General features: G+C 44.7%; 1 protein-coding gene across 2 annotated transcripts in view; it reads right to left on the bottom strand.

Annotated features, from left to right (window-relative positions):
* The window catches only part of COL4A6 (collagen type IV alpha 6 chain), an 856,046-nt gene that overhangs the window by 269,624 nt on the left and 568,760 nt on the right, over nucleotides 1–17,662 (bottom strand). For both annotated transcript variants that reach the window (XM_069612628.1, XM_069612629.1), the window contains exons 10-13: nucleotides 13,340–13,402; nucleotides 7,160–7,195; nucleotides 3,564–3,605; nucleotides 3,299–3,391 (exon numbers count right to left, since the gene is read on the bottom strand). In XM_069612628.1, the coding sequence (XP_069468729.1) occupies nucleotides 3,299–3,391; nucleotides 3,564–3,605; nucleotides 7,160–7,195; nucleotides 13,340–13,402 (234 nt within the window). The remainder of the gene's footprint in view (nucleotides 1–3,298; nucleotides 3,392–3,563; nucleotides 3,606–7,159; nucleotides 7,196–13,339; nucleotides 13,403–17,662) is intronic.

The raw sequence follows: 17,662 nt of genomic DNA, 5'->3' as shown, positions 1-17,662 counted from the left end.
GCGAGTGAAGAGGTCAGTTTCCATGTTGGCTGTCGGTCGCGTTGCACTGTAAACGGTTCCAGTTAGCTTCCAGAAGAATACCCCAAATGAAGAAAGGTGAATACTTCTGCAGTGCAGACCCCTTCAGGAGACCTCACGGAATTGAAGAAGGATTGTTCCAACAAAGGTCAGGTGGCAAAAGGAGATCATACAGTGGCAAATACAGAATCAGCCCCAGCACAGCTTCTCATGAAGTGAGACGGTGGAAAATGCAGGAGCAGATGACCTGTGGCATAAGCTGGGAGATCTGCAAAGTTCCAAGGCTCTACTCAGAATGATGGTGTCTGCAGCAAGGTAACCTAAGAGGGAGCTGGTCAGTCAAACGGGTGGTCCAGGGACACTTCCCTAAGGCTCAAAAGGCATGGATGCCTGAGCAGGAGCCGAGTCCGGTTGTTCCCACCAGTCCAAGGGTTGAAGCACTAATGAGGGTATTTTGAGATCAGGCAGATGAGCAGGGCTTTACCAGACAATCACTGGAGTTGATGTTGCTTAGCTGCAGGCATTGCTCTCTGGTCTTCAGCGGGCTGCTCTTCTTTATAGAAGACTTGGTTACAACCATGATCTGCAGAACAGTTGCAGGAGTCCTCCTTTTATCCAGGTGTCAGGCTGGGAGCATGCCTAAGCCTACCAATGGTAAGGATCTGCACCATTCAAACAGCAGATAGTTGTCCAATCATGGGCAACCACTGGTTAACACTTCTGTCCAGCAAGAGACTTTTCAGGGCCAGAGGATGTGCACTGGGCCCAGTCAGTCCCAGCCCCCTCTTCTGGTTCACACACACACAAAGCCCCCTGCCTGCAAAGGCCACGGTTTTCCCAAGGAAAGAGGTTCCCATATGAGGCATTTCCTGACCTAGGAAGGCCGAAGAACAAGCAAGAAACGTGTGGCCTGGTCATTTTAGGGTGCTAGCCACCTTTAGTAGCCATTTGCAGTAAATTCAAAAGTGTACAGGAAACATTTCAAAAAAGGTTAAAAATCCCACAGCTGCCACCAGCTTGGCTCAGACACATAGTCAAGGTAACCAGAAAGCAATTATATACAAAGTTATAAGGATTGTTGTAGGTCAGAAGAAGGAGGCAGACAAAGTGATGGCAATATTACCAACTTTTATTTAAATAACATAGTAAAAAGGCCTATCTGTCCCTAAGAAAAGGGGTTGCGCTACCTAACACAAAACTAACTAGGTTGCTCATCACCAATAGTGCTGTCCAAATCAACATGTGCTGATCCTACCACTACTCAAAACATCAAAAAGAAAATAGGCCCAGGAGAATGACTCCCTTCTCATGGATAGGCTTTTCTAGCCTCAATATTCTATCTTCAAATAATTCTTTGTACTTACATGAACAAATTCCTTTGGATCCTCTAGGTGACTCTTCAACCTCGAAGGTCTCCCCTTTTGATCCTTAGATACAGTTTTTAGGCTTTTCAAGATAGGGACGTGACACCTATTCCTTTGGGACGCTTGCAGTGTCTTTATTACTTTCTACACTTGGTTCAATTATCAACCTCTTCCTGGGCTGACTGACTTGAGCTTCAAAATGCCATTTCCTCTCTTTATGATGTTCACTCTCTCTGCGATGAGTATACTGAGTGCTTCTATATTCACCACTTTCTTTAAGGTATTCACAAACACAGTTACGAGTAAGATAAGTCCCTGGGTATTCTTCACTTTCTTTAAGGTATTTACAGCCACTGGGACGAGTATGACGAGTCCCTTGGTATTCTTCAGTTTCTTTAAGGTATTCACAGCCACTGGGACGAGTATGACGAGTCCCTTGGTATTCTTCAGTTTCTTTAAGGTATTCACACCCACTGGGACGAGTATGACTAGTACCTTGTATTCTTCCTGCCCTGCACACCTCTCAGGTCTCTCCTGCCGCTCCCTTTACCTTCATTCTGCTGGGTCAATGTCACCAGGTCTTCCTGTGGGGTCAGGCTTCCTCGGGTTTCCCGAACACTTCTTGCATGCCTTCCTCCTTACTGCTTCAACACGTGGCTCCACGCAGCCTGTTCTCTCACAGTCTCACCGTTGTTTGAGGACTAGACGGTCCACCTCTTCTGGGTCACACCACTGCTTGTATTTCTCTTGGGCATCCATGGATTGGGGTTCTGACCATTCCGTGCCTGCTTCCCTTCTCGGTTGCCTGCGTCATCTCGACTGAGGACCTCCCGGGCTCTCCTTGTTTCTCCGTCTCGACAGCTTTGAAACTCCCGGCTCCAACAACACTGTATGTTGGTCCTTCTTTACTTTTTTTTGGAAAGTGCTGGGTTCTTCCGAGCGCATACGTGAAATCCTTTGTCTCTCTTCCGTGTGCATTCTTTATTAGTCGCTCGATCTTCTTCATCCAAGTATGGTTGGCTTTCAACCACTGAGTAATGTTCATATCTTGCAGACTCTTCTTCTTCCCAGTATGTTTGTCTTCTTGTTGGTTGTATTCTGTGATGTTGCAATAACAAACATTGACCTGGGTTGGATGGGTCCCAGGAAGTCCTGATGACACAGTGGACTTTTCATTGAGGGGCTTAGGGAGTTCTTTGACAGAATGGGAGTCCTTGTCCCCAAGAGGGGAGTCCCTCCCTGTGAGGTCCCGCTTGCCGCCACCCCTATGCTGAATGTTGGATACAGGCTCACCTCCCTGGCCTCACAGGTAAGAGCTCCCCTCTGGGGAGAGGTGGCATGATCCAGTGAATCTTCACAGGATACAAAGTACCCTAATTGCACATTGTGGTAAGGTGCTGTGTGCATGTGTAAAAATACAAGAATTCATAAAGAGAGGCATTGTCTCTCTGTACCGACAATCTTAAGGACTAGCCAGTTTCAACACAAGAATGAGCAAACCAGGCAAGCGCAGTAAAGCAGAAGGCATTACCGACCTCAAAAAAGCCAGGACAGGGATCAAAACAAGCTCAACGAATGGTGGTCCCTTAGGAATCTATGGTGGAAAGGGTGCAAAAAGAACATCTTTCCTGAAACTTACCATTTGCACTGAAGGACCACTGCAAAGATGACATTATGCAACAGTCGGCCACAGCACATGTCACATGTTTACTGTTCCGATGAACTAGAAAAACAGCCTGCATCAGGGGCCTCCAGGACCACCGCCCAGGATCCAGATTCACTGCAGAATAGTCACCCCAAATACCTCATGTAACCAGGGGTTACCTTGAGAACCTGGTGTGGCGGGGGCATTTGAGGACCGGACTGGGGGACCCACTCTATTCAGGCTATCGGTAATGCTATACAAATGTACAAACCTTCTCCCCTTTGTGTCCTTTTGAAAATCCCACCAGCTCCATTGTTCCAAACGTCGTGTCTGGGCCTGGATCACCTTGCCGACCAACATCACCCTATGTGGAAGGAAAGACATCACATTATAATTAGTGCAGATCCCAGAGTGTCATATAGAAATTCTAATCCTGACCATGAATAATTGAGATGTATTGCATTTGTCCCGTGCCAAGGATCACAAACAAGCAGACCTGGACCATCAACTGAGCATTTCCTTTGCCAATTCTTTACCTTTTCGCCTTTCTCTCCTTGAAATCCAACTCCCATGTTCCCCTGAAATAATAGGAAAAAACCAGTAATTACATCAAAATCAAAAGTGCCTTTGCCGATCACAAGGCATATAAATGTGAACAATTTTTGCAGAACATCAACATTTAAGGCATCCATGCTGGGTCTGTGGCTCTACGCATCCACTATAGGTACCTCTGTCTAACATCATGGTCACAGGCTCAATTTCCAGCAGGTTCATATGTCCCTTCATCCTTCAGAGATCGATAAAATGAGTAGCACTGAGTTGGGTAACAACCAACGTCTGCTACCACCCCCCCACTCCCGTACTACCTGAAATGTCATCAGGCCTAGTACGACAGTTGCTTGCTTTGTTCCTCTACTTCCTCCCTCCCCCCCTCACCTCTTGTCAATTTCCGGCACTATCAGAAATGTTGTCAGGCCTCGTACGTTAGCCGCTTTTCTGTTCTCATATCCTTCCCCACCTCCCTCCTCTTCTTATCATTGTCAAAGCTCTTGCACTATCTGAAATGTTGCCAGGCCTAGTACGATAGTTAATTTCACATTCTTATTGTATCAAGGACTTAGAATTGTCACTGTATTTTCCCTTGTTCCCTACCTTGCCTGAAAGGCTTTGAAACACATTGGGCCTCATTACGACCCTGGAGGTAACCATGCCGCTTTTTGCGTCATGGCTACCCCCACTCCGGGTACAGAGTCCGGGTTCCCTGAATAGGGAAATACTGGGCCATTCCGATCTTGGAGGGCCCGGTATTTCCCCATTCAAGGTACTCGGACCCGGTACATCCCATTTCAGCCCCCATAGGGCTCAATGGGAATGGGGATGATGCTAACAACGGGCCCGTTAATGACGGGCCCGTTGTTAGCATCCTAGTCTGCTCGCGGGACCCGCTAAGGATTCTGTCCTTTGCGGGTCCCACAAACAGACCTCGTAATGAGTTGTAGGGGGGGTTAACGGGCCGGCAGTTCTACCGGCCCCGTTAACCCCCTACCGCTAGGGTCGTAATGAGGCCCATTTTGTATAGGCGCTATATAAATAAACTATCAATCAATCAATCTGCATCAAGATACCCCAATGTGGCTAGGTGGCTAAACATTCACTGTATAAATACACCTGTTATGTTATACAAGCACATGAGCAAGAAAAGCTTGATAAGTGCAGTTTCAGGTACACAGTCGTGCAGGAGAAAAAAAGAGCAGTGAGCAAATAGTGTAGATCCTAACTTGAAAGTAGGGTCCTGAGACAGGAACGCAAGATGGTGCAGTACCTGTGTAATCTTGGCGCTGCGAGGTATGTTGCCAAGGATTATGGAGGATATGAGAGCATTGGTGAGGAACAGCAGCTTTTAGAGCCTGTGCATCTGCATCGAGGTTGAGAAAGAATGGTGTGTGGCTTCTCTTATAGCACTACGCTCCCCGAGCAGGCCCTTTGCAACCCCTGAATGCTCTGGTTCTCATACGGCGGATGTTACAACCGCTGTGGTCGGTTTTCTGTGGCAGGGGCTTCCTACTGTGGGATGATCAAGGCTCCCGTGGGGTCTGCAGTGCGCTCTGAAGGAGAAACCTGTGTAGGCGTCTGTGAGCGCAAAGGTCTAAGCTGCAGCCCGGAGAGAGCAACCCGGAACTATTTCACTTGTGCCTCTTCTGGTTGCCTGATTTCCTGCAAGAGCTGAACTCCTAGAGCTCATCAAGGACATGAATACCGATGTGGTCCATATAACATGGCCCCCATCAGTCAGGGTCTCAGCATCGACCCTGTTTTATTTCTTGTGTGATAGAAAGCTCAGCGTCAATGCATTTGTCTTGGAAGCAAGACAACGCAGCGCAACACAGGTTCGAATCCCGATCCCGCGCTTAGAAACCACTCCCTGATATTACACGTGTTATAAAACAACAATTATAATTATAACCTTGTATATCTGGCTGTGAGGGCTCAGCTGGTCGATCATTTTCTGGTAGTAGAGTCTACTCATTATCCAGCGATAGGGTATGTAGTGCCCTGATCCTGTTAGAGCATGTGTGTGATATGGATGAGACCATATATGGTCCTGGCTCTGCCAGTCCTTTATTTCCAGGGGCTGCTCAGATCAAGGGCAGATCAAGAAAAATAGGAATGGGCGCCTGCAATCAAGGGTGAAACCACTTCCTGAGAGCTTGCCTGGAAAGATGCCAGCTAAGTTTGAATTTGGGAACACCCTCATCCCAGCGCCTTATACATGTGGAGGGCCTGCTTACAACAACCTGCAGAGCAACTGGACTTGCAAGAAGATGCTGGCTTGAAGACTAGCTGTGTGCAACCCCTCCTGGTCTTCGAAATCTTATACAATGCTATTGGCCATGATGTGCTGTTGGCCATGATGTGCTGTCGAATACCTACGAAAAAAACAGATTTCCAGCTATCAAAGTGAGAGGAACAATACTCCACTAGTTTTGGCAGGACCAGCTTTGACGCGAGTCTCAACACCCCTGCACCCTTTGGAAGCCTTTCGGGATCTGGTCACTGTGCTGACCCTAACCACAAAGAGGTCTTTTCATTGAAATAGAAGTGCCTAGGTGAGGTGGCCATTACTGGCTGAAGAAGTACAGCTGTCTAAAAAGCTGCAATGAAATTCCCCATCATTGCTCCTGCTCTCTAGGCAATGCCTCCTTACCTGTTTCACCATCACTAGGGATCTTCTGCTGCATCCATCACCAAGCTTTGCCTCTGTTCTCCGGGACGGGCTGCAATGCACTTCGCCATTAATGGACTACTTCCATGTCCCTACGTTTTCCCCATGATGTGAATAAATGACTAGTAGCTGATCCTTAGACCAGGAGGAAATGGGGCTTAAGGCTTTGCTCATGCTGCCTCTTCTTCTAACCAGCGCTCTGCAGGTGACACCTCCCGTTCGAAACGCAAAACGATGTTTCTCAAAGGACTCAAACGATCGACAGCTCCTTTGAATTGTCACGAGGAGCCATGACCCCAAATAAGATCAATAGCGGGCCGTCCTTCTGAATGTGGCTCAAGCAGGTTTTAGTGCATGCTCCCATTTTTCCAGTGTTGAGCATCAGCATAAGGTCTAGATCTGATCAATCAATTTCCTGCCACATCCATTTAAGCCTGCTTCTCGAGGTAGCCCGGCACTGCAGATAAGTGAAGATTGGTAGAGCATCCAACAAGGCACCCCTTCACCCATCCCTGACTAGACGGAAAGATAGGATGCCACACAAGTGTCTCTGACCCTGAGGCTGACATAACGCTAATGGTTAGGAGAAAACAAATGCTCCCACCCTACGATTTTGCAAATACCCTTAGCTCCTCCAAGATGCACCTAACCTGAGGAGATACAAAGCATATAAACTACATCTGTCTGTACACATTCCCCTCCTGAGAGTCATCGTATTATTATCCAATACCTCACCCATTTCACTCCTCTCATGAGACCAGGTCCTGGATGGTTCACACGCAGCTACCAAGCAGGCGAGCCAAGGGAAGCCCATATGCAGATTCTACTCCTATTACCGGTCAGCGGATCAGAGGTCCAGTTCTGCTACAACCACAAGAAAGAACAAAACACAACACAAAAGACACCTACCTTAGGTCCAGGATATCCAGGAAGGCCAGGTGGACCCTAAAAAGTGCATAAACTCCATCAGGATTTCAATCATTTTTAGAAATATGAATACACAAACATAAAGCAGCACAGAGAGGCCCTTCCTGGCCAGTAAATACAGTCATACAACGTTCCTGAATCTTGCAAAGACTTGGGCAGCAAAGAAACTGTTGCCATTAACTGCAGTGCCTCAGTAAAATAAAAGCCGATGTTCAAATGCAAGTATCAGACATCAACTTAACTGTGGGAATGGGCGGAGCCAACAATGATTCCTTATGGGGGAATTCAGCATTTATTTATTTATTTATTTATTTATTCACATTTGTTAAGCGCACAGCAGCCCGTTGGCATTGTGGCGCTGGTTACAGTAGATGTTAATAGCTCAGTTACAGTCACGTATCACATACAGAAGGAAGTGGCATTGTGGCGCTTGTTACAGTAATTGCCGAAAGCATAGCTGCAAGCAATGTACAGACAATGAGCTATCAGCTAATTGAAGAGTGCAGTTTTTAGGTTTTTACGGAAGGCATGGAGAGAGGTTTCAGCTCTGAGGGCTGTAGGTAGTGCGTTCCATAGCTTAGGTGCTAGATAAGGGAATCCTATTCCTCCTGCCTTGGCCATTGTGATTCACGGAACTGTAAGTTGGTTGGTGTACCCTACTCTTGTGGGTCTTGTAGATCGTGTTCTAGCTAGAGTGTCCGACAGGTAAGAGGGTGCGGTCAGGTTGATGCATTTGTGTGCGGTGGAGAGAATCTTGAAAGTGATTCGGTCTTTACCTGGTAGCCAGTGTACATCTTTTCTTGCTTGAGAGATGTGTTCGCTTTTAGGAATACTGAGAGCTGCCCTGAGAGAGTTGTTTTCTGTGGTTTGGAGTCTGGCTAGGTTTTTTTTTGATGTACCAGCTAAGACGGAATTGCAATAATCCAATTTGGCTCCTATGGTGGCTCTAGCAATGGAGAGGCAGTTGTCTTTTGTTAGAAATGGCTTTATGGCATTGATCAGTTTGGTACTCAATGCGGAGGCCGATACAATGGCTCTAACTTGTTTATCCATGGTAAGTGTAGCATCAATGTGGACTCCGAGCGTTTTAACTGAAGATAGGACTGGGATGACACAGTTGTCAATGCAGAAGTTTAGATAGGTTGGATCCAGTTCGGCTAGCGTAGATTTTTGTCCAAGAATGAGGATTTCAGTTTTATCCCCGTTGAGGCATAAGCCGTTCGTGGCCATCTAGGCTTGGATTGTGGAGTAAATTTGTTGAAGGGTTGAGGCGACTTGGAGATAGCTCCCGGTGAGGGGAAGGAGCACCTGGGTGTCATCAGCATAGTTTGTTAATGTGATCCCAAGTGCATCCAGTTTATCAACAATAGGCTTTGCAAATAGGTTATAAAGTGTGGGGGCGGTACAAGATCCCTGGGGTACAACACAGTGTATGATAGTGGGCCCTGCATTGGCTATGTTGGAGAACACTTTCATGGCTCTGCCTTCTAAGAAGGAAGTGATCCAGGTTGCTGCGTGATTGGAGAAGTGCGCTGCATGCGTGAGGTGGTTAGTGAGGGTGTTATGGTCGACGAAATCAAACTCTGCTGAGAGATCTGGGAGCAGAAGTAGGGCAGGCTTGCCTTTGTCAAGGATGGTGGTGATTTGGTTTTTAAGATCTAGTAAGGCAGTTTCCGTTCGTTGTCCTTTGCGGAACCCCGATTCTCTCTTTCCTAGAATTGAGTTGGTTTCGAGGTACAGTTGGATTTGTCTGTGGGCAGCCTTATCTAATATTTTAAGAAGAAATGGGACTGTTGTTATGGGTCTGTAGTTATTAGGTTGAGAGGGGTCTACAGTAGGTTCTTTTTAGGAGTGGACGTACCCAAGCCTCTTTGAGGCAGTCGGGGTCTATGCCATTTATGAAGGCAGTGATAAGAGGAGCGAGTTGCTCAGCGCATTCTTTGATGATTTTGGAGGGGCATAAATCGCCCTTGCATAGCGAGGGTTTGAGATGTTTAAGGATGTCTAGAACATCTGCCTCATATATTTCAGAGAATAGGAATTTAGGAGGGTTAATTCCTGTGAATTGGTGATGGGTTTGCTCCTGGTGGTTCTGTTTAGGTAATGCTTTGTAATGGTTTGAGATTTCGTTCTCAAGGAGGTCTATTTTTTTTAGCATTGCCGCTTGTATGCTGAAGCACCAGGCTTCATCTTTAACGATTTCGTCAGTGCAAGTGGGAGGTACTGTTAATTCTTTAAAGATGGTGAAGAGTTCTTTAGTTTGAGAGTTGGCCGAGGAGATTCTATTATTGTAGGCTTCCGATTTAGCTTTGAATATGGAGTCTTTGTATTTTTTTGCGATAGTTCAGAAGATATCTTTGGTGGTGTCACAGGGGTTAGCCTGCCAGGTTTTTAGCGCCTGTCATTTGGAGTTGCGCAGATTTAGGAGCTCTTCTGTGAACCACGAGTTGGAGTGGAATGATTTCTTTTCTTTTTTATTTTCTAACGGGGCGACTGTGTTGATGGCACTGGTCAGTGCGTCTCTGAATAATTCCGCTAGTATGACGGGGTCAGGTGAGAATGGCAGTGCTAGGCATGGGCTGTTGAGATAGGCATTGATGTTCTCTGCAGTGAGTTTTTTTGCGCTTCTGGCTAAAGTAGCCGGTGCTGGTGTGGTAAGCTTGGCGCATGGAGTTATGGGGATGGTGAATTGTAGGCAGTTATGGTCTGTCCATGGGAGGACAGTATTGGATACAATGGTAGTGTCACAGTTATGGTCTATAACCCAGTCTAGGATGCAACCTTTTGCGTGTGTATGAGAAGTGACTTTCTGAGAGAAGCCAAGGTCACTAAGGTCCTTTGTGAATGATGTGGCCATTTTGTCATTGGCGTTGTTGAAGCCTAGATTAATGTCTCCTAGGAGTAGCGTTTTAGTAGATTTTTTGATATTGTTTCCTAGAAGGTGGGTGAATTGCCCTATGAAGTCAGACAGGGTTCCTGGTGGGTGGTAAACAACATGTATATTTATGGTACTTTTTGGCGATAGAGCTATTTTGGCAGATAGGATGTCTATATTTCTTTCTCCCTGGTGGGGTATAGGTCTAATGGATATGTTCTCTTTGAATATTAGGGCTACTCCTCCTCCTGTTTTAGCTAGCCTGTCCTGTCTGAGGATAGAGTAACCTTTGGGAAGTGCAGTTGTGATGGGTGGGCCTGAGGCCTCGTGAAGCCATGTTTCTGTGATGGCCATTATGTCTAAATCTTGGCTGGTGATTAGATCATTAACTTCTAACGCATGGACGTTGAGCGAGCAGACATTGAGTAGGGCGCATTTATAGAGGAGGGGTTGGTTGTTCATTTTAGTGGGAGCTGGGCTTCCTTTTTTACGCGGCGAGGAGGGTTGTTTGGTAGTATTGCGGAGGGGAAACTGGTGGTGCACCTTAGAGCTGCTAATGCTAATGTCTGTCGGCAGAGGTGACTGGTGTTTGCTCTAAGGATAGTCCTCGATCCTAGGTGGTTATTTCTGAGTGTGACGGAGGAGGGCATAGTAGCAAGGTTCATTGGGTGAGTGCGGGTCCTAAGTCTGTGTTGTCTGGAGTGCAGTGTAGTAGTGTGCATGTCTGCAAGCGTGGTATGTTGGAAGGGACTAGGCAGGAAATCCATGGTCTTAGCCTTAAGGCTGCTGTTGTATGTGTGGTTGTCTGGATCTAGACTGCAATCGAGTGTGTGCAGGGTGTCTAACATGCAAATGATTAGGTGCAGGGTGTACATGTTGGATAGATGTAATAATCTATGATGCAACAGTCTAACTGGCGTATACTCCCTAGGACAGTAATCACCTTGAAAGGCTGATAGCTCTATGGGCAATATGCAAACAGTAGAGGCTAATACACAGTAGTGGCAGTGCAGACAGAAGAGTCTAGGACACAGTAGTGGCAGTGCAGACAGTAGAGGCTAGGGCACAGTAGTGCCAGTGCAAACAGTAGAGGCTAGGGCACAGTAGTGGCAGGGCAAACAGTAGAGGCTAGGACACAGTAGTGGCAGTGCAGACAGAAGAGGCTAGGACATAGTAGTGGCAGTGCAAACAGTAGAGGCTAGGAACAGTAGTGGCAGTGCAAACAGTAGAGGCTAGGGCACAGTAGTGGCAGTGCAAACAGTAGAGTCTAGGAAACAGAAGTGGCAGTGCTGAGAATATCTGAGCAGTAGTTGTGGCTAGCAATCAGATTACTGTGAGTATTAGGTATCTAGCACAGTAACCTGCCTACACTTACAGACGCTGTATTTGTTTACATCAAGGCAGGAAGCGCAGAATACAGTGGCAGTACATTGTATGGTATTTATGCATATTATGAGGAGATATTCAGAATATGAAATGCAATACATTGTATGGGATAAAAACCATTATAAGTTATGCGTTTGAGGCTTTACTAGGGGGGTGCCGGTGTGTGGATACACAGAGGCAGAGTTCCATTTCAGTAAGTCAATCACGTTGTTCTGGAGAGTCTAATCCACGTGCATTGTTATGGGGTGAGACAGAAGCAGTTTGTGCTACGGGGAACAGTGCGGCAAGGTCAGCTTACCTGGAGCAGAGCGGTGGGCAGAGTTTGAGGCACCAGGCTCCTACAGCTCCAGACAGGAAGCCTTGGTGTGTGGCCTTAGGGGGTGGGCCGGCGTTCGCCTGCCGGCGACGGGATTGGAGGATAAGCAGGCAGGGAGCCAATCAGACAACGCTCAGGTTGTGGTGGCCTGCAGGATCCGGCGAAGATAGAAGGGCGTCCATCCTGGAGTTGGTTTTAGCCTCGAGGAGGCTAATGGCGGCCAGTGCGAAATTCGCACTTCCAGGACAGCACGAGCAGGGTTCTGCACGGAACAGTTACGGTGCAGCTTCCCTCGGTTTGTGGGCAATATAGTAGATCTTGAATCTACTTGTGGCGCAAATATAGAAAATGTGCAGTGGCGGTCTGTGCAGCAGGGTAGATCATCCCCTGCCTCACCTGGGGTAGAGGCAGCACTGCTCCTGCAGTGGAGGGGGTCCTATGCCCTTCGGGATCCAGAAGAAGGATGAACATACTCGCCCTTAGCACTGAAGGGGGTAACTCTGGGATGGAGAAGGAAAACCAGCAATGGATGGAAATCATTTGGGAAGACCACTAAACAGATGGCACTTTGATTTATGAAACTGAAAGATGTGCTTTGTAGTTCACTCACTCCTAAAACCATTACCATGTAAGTTCAGACCATGCCCATGAATGTTTTTGGGATGTCCTGTGGTAACTAGAAGTTATTGGGATTGCCACATGTGCTGAGAATGTCTGTGATTGTGCTGGAGCTTCTGCAACGCAATGATGCCAAATCAGATGCCCACACCGCTCAAAGCTCCCATGCCATATCTGCAGGTGGAAAATATGGTTCTAAGTGATCCGACCGTGGCTGAATTTGCCACGGCTGGAACGTTCGCATGAGAAGGGTGCGAACTACCAAACGTTCGTACCTTTCTCATGCGAACACACATACATACTCACACCCACACACACAACACAACCATAACACACACCCCACCCACACCCCAACATAAACAAACCCCACTTACCTTCTTCTTCACGATGGGTCCCTGCGGCGCCAGTTCCCTTTCACTTCCGTGATCGTGAACCGGCCCTGCAGGGTCCTTTTCTTTTTTTTAACAGAAGGCTGTGGGGCTGTCCCCCACAAACCCCACTCACTATACTATAAAGTATAGTGAGCGGGGCAATGCGGGAGACACCCCCGCAGCCCCCATTTAAAAAAAAAAAAAATTAACGGAAGGCTGTGGGGGTGTCCCCCGCAACCCCCGCTCACTATACTATAAAGTATACTGAGCGGGGCAATGCGGGGGACACCCCCTCAGCCCCTGTTTTTTTTACAATGCTACCACCAAAGGATCGAACTTTTGGTGTTCGAACCTTTGGTGGTAGCATTTTTAGACCCAATGGACCATTAGATTCGGTCAAAACGACCAATACCGAAAATATTGTGGCTGATAAACAAGAGCCATGAATCATGACTCTCATCATCGACTGCAGTAAATAACAACAGTGCATTACAGAAAGCAGAGCTACCCATGCGAATACATTCATTTCTTGCATTAGAACACATAGAGAAAAGGATCAGAAATGTGACAAATAACAAGCATTACATTGGGCCTACCTGGAAACCTGGTGGTCCGAGAGGTCCTATGAAGCCCTGTGGGCCGGGTAAACCTTGAGGACCCTTCAGGAAAAAAGAATACACACATACATTAAAAAGAAGCCTACACGAGCAGCTACCTCCTCCAAAAAGAATGCACATCTAACTATATACAGCAAGGACACAATAACATCAACTTGGTGCTCAAAGAAAAATGGGCACTCAGTGGTATTGTACATCAAAATCCCCTATGTAGCTGAGGGGTCTTTAGTGCACAGAGCAGGTATGAAATATGCAGATGAAACTCTTCTACCATGTCTACTACCCTTTACCACCTACAAGGGTGACATGTAATGTACATTCCCTGGCCCGACAGGTAAAGGATATTTGGTGGTATGGTTGCCTATGAACTTCAGCGGAGGCTGTGAAATCATTTTAAATGCTACGCAATGCAGCGATTTAGAATTTTTTAAAAAATAATTAACAAAAGACAAAAAGAATAACCATGCCATGAGTCTGATCTTCAGGCATTTCAGGAATCGCAATAGGTATTGTTAAATGGGTTGTTTTTGTCTTCCATGGATGCCCAATGAGGATTGTTGACTTACTGGTGGTGGTGGGGGTGAACTCTGCAACCCAAACTGCTGTCTGAATAGGTATCACTGAAAGGGTTAGAAAAGTTATATATAGCAAATCAAAAGGCGGAGCGGTGGAACAAAGAAATACGTTCCACGCTTTATGGAGAGAACTATGCTGTTCCGTGAAAGAATATGGGCTCTAAAAGGTGTTATTGATAGACGTACTTGAACTGGTGCAGGAAACATACACACACACACACAGTAACCAAACATTTATACCGAGTGGCTCAATAGGTGACATAGTTGAGCATTGGGCATCATGGGGGATGTAGCAATAAAAGTGATGCCGATTCCTCATGCAATTAGGGTGGACCCCATTGAATTAGTTTCAGAGCATGCGAAATGTACAGCTTCAGAAAAAAGAATTAGAATAGAACATCCCAGACGATTTGAGCGGGAATGACAGGCACATTGCTGTAGAAAAGGAATGACATCTTATAATGTCCCCTCGTCTCAGCTCAGTGAAGACCAGGGCATTATATTTTTATTTACCTTTCAAATTGAGTTCTCTATTTTCAAAAAGTGTCCACAGGCTCAATACTTTGCTCCATGATCCGAGCGCTATATTTCATAGGATTGTGGAACCAAAGTTTGAACATTGACACTATATTGAACTCTTGGGGCCAACACCTGTGGAAGTCCCCGGATTACGTTATCACACATAGAATCACAGGTGATTATTGCTTCTTGGTTAGTTCATACATTGGTAGTATAGGTCTACCTTACCCTCCATATTGTGTGGCTTTATTTCCTGTTGTGTTTTTCTTTCGTCTTTTTCGACTCCAAAATTATACTTGGCATGAGGATATGGGCATATGGGCTTTCTGATCACCCTAAGTTTATTTTTTAATATTTCTGAATTTTATTGTTCCCTAATAGTGACCTATCTACTTTGCTGGGAAAGTGGATCTTGTTTCCTTTAACGTTTTCTATGTTCAGCAAAGAGATGGCACTCACAGGTTAAAAATGGGGCCTATTAGGCTCCTTTTTCTAATCTATAAAACGGAGATCACCATTGGGTGTCACCAAAAGTCTCAATTGTACTCAATCCATTTTCACATAGTACAAGATCTTTCTTTCTCACAGTACATTTCCTATCCTCCTGGGAAGGAGATGGCAGAAAGACTGTTTAAAAAGGTGAAACTGTTGTTTCTTTATCTTCAGTATAACCCTGCCATATATTGCTTTTCATAGGCAGGGGTATTTGTATTGGCCAAAGTTTGATCATCAACACGTAAGCGGCAAACTTTCCCTTGCAATCCAGCATCATGTGTAACTTAAGAAATGCGTTCCGATCATAACATTTTACAGACAACGAATGACATTAAGGAATGATCAATCTTTTTTTAACAGGAGACTTCAATCCAATTTGATATTTCTTATGGCAGCTTGCCAACCACCCGCTTCGATACATCGGGAAGCAGGTCATGTGAAAACGGAGGCACTTCGCTGGACTCGAGAGGGGTGTGAATGGCTCAACTTAAATGTATTAAAACAATTCCTTTCAAGTAGTTGAATAATCACCAAACATAAGTCTTACTTCATTATATCCATTTTTAATTGTACATCTTTCAAACCGGGAATCAAGGCAGACTAATTCCATCAGCACATTTCGAGGAACAGATTGCCTTTCGGTGTTAATCAACATATAGAAAATCTCATAGAAATTCCAAGCCTAAACTTACTTTTTGCATCAATTAGCAATATTCTCACAATAGGGCTCTCTGTTTTGAATACCTGCAACATGTTGCCATCACCTACTCGTCTTTCTTGTCCATCATTTTTAACATCTAGACCAACACTTACAGGTCCATGTTGACGTCACAGGACGTAATTTGGAACTAAACAACTAAGATACTTTAGCTCATCTAACACATCTCTACAAATTAGAAAACTGGGAAATCACATATTAAAATGGAAATTGTATCACTCTGAAAGTCATTAAAAAACAATATTGATATTTTAAAAACTGGTGGCCTCTCATTACAATGTTGAACTTATATTCAGTCTACCTGATTCATGATTTTCTTGTAGATTCTCCAACATAATGCATCCCACAAGGGCATTTTATGCTCTATTCAATGTTCAAACTTTGACAGCAAGTGACGCTTTTCAACTGGATGTGCTTTCTTGATGTGCGATCATATACCATATCCCCTTTTATAAGAATACTTTGACTATTTTGGGAATGAAAAATTGGTGGAACAATAACCCAACCTTTTTATTTGAAATCATGTTATCATTCATTTTATTTGGATCATTTGATTGTGTCTTGCAGCTTTAGGATCAAAATAAAGAGAACTGGTTATTTTTAACATGATGTAAGATTACAATCTTCATAGCTCTATCAACATTTGCTTGCTAACGTAGACAAAATCTTCCGGGTCATTGATCAAACAGACAGAGATAATACCAAAAAACACACTATCTACATAGGAAGAAGAGTGGGACATAGCTATGGTTAAATTGTAGCAATGGTAGTAATGTTATTAAAGGGAATATAGTATACAGTCACTACAGGAAAACAAATCCAGCTGGAAATCGTTGCTATCTGTGAATTATTTTACATTGTAGAGCAGTACATTTCCCTCTGGAATCTATTATGTTGGGCAATCTAGCAGAAAAGCACAAATCCGGATGAACAAGCAGAAGTCCAACATTAAAACCTACAATGAGAAGACACCAGTAGTCAGACATTTTCTAGACTTTATTCATTACATTAGTCAGATAAACATCGGGATATTGGAGGAAGTGCAAACCTCAAGTAGTGGACATGATATAACGAAGAAACCTCTATAGAGAGAAGCGTATGGGGTGGATAGACTGAACTCATTGGTGCTGCGTGGTATGAATGAAGACTTGAGCATGAGCTGCTTTATTTGACACTAGTATTCTATGTGACGTGATCTCTGCAAAATGTGCTTTCACATATTTGTTTTGAAAAAATAGAAATAGGTTTTTTTTTAAATGATGGAGAGCATGGCATTATTTCCTGTTCAAAATGACACTTTCCTTGCTTTGTATTTTGCAGGAGCTATTGGAATGGTAAGTGTTGATCTAGATATTAGACATTATAGTCAAAAAAGAAAGTCAGGTAGCTGATGACAACATGTTGCAGATATTACAAATGGACCACTGGTGAGCATATTGCCAAGATGGTGGATTACCAGGGTGTGTTACCTAGTTATATAATGCAGCAATGAAGTTTACATTGACTTATTGAATCATATTGCACTGCACACCCCCCTCCACAGTTATTAGCATGATTGAATAGTCTTGTGACACACTCTTCTTATTTACATTGTTTTAATGTTTGTTAAAATACTTGTTCCACTTAAAAGACTTTTGTAACTGAAAATAAATATTCTTTAAAAAAAGGTTTTTGTGCTCTAGTTTATTACCTTGCCAATCTTTTAACAAGACATTTTTAAAACAATCCTTTATATAATTGTCTGTTAATGTCCTAACTGTGTGTGACAAGGTTTAAAAAAAAAAAAAAAGTCTGGCACATGGCCTGTTTTGTGCACTCAGGTGCTTTGTGGGGTTGAAACATATATTATATTGTGCAACCCTGTGCAATTTATTGGTGGGGTCATTCTATTTACTTTAGATTAAATAATTTGGCTTAGTATGACCTTGGTGACCTCTTGATTATCATTACACTCTTGTGAATGATAGCATCATCTGGCTCAGTTTCCCATAGTTA

The sequence above is a fragment of the Ambystoma mexicanum genome, chromosome 5p (genome assembly GCF_040938575.1).
Source record: "Ambystoma mexicanum isolate Mex_15411 chromosome 5p, UKY_AmexF1_1, whole genome shotgun sequence".
In the NCBI taxonomy this organism is placed as follows: Eukaryota; Metazoa; Chordata; class Amphibia; order Caudata; family Ambystomatidae; genus Ambystoma; species Ambystoma mexicanum.
This window is presented reverse-complemented; position numbering and strand designations above follow the sequence as displayed.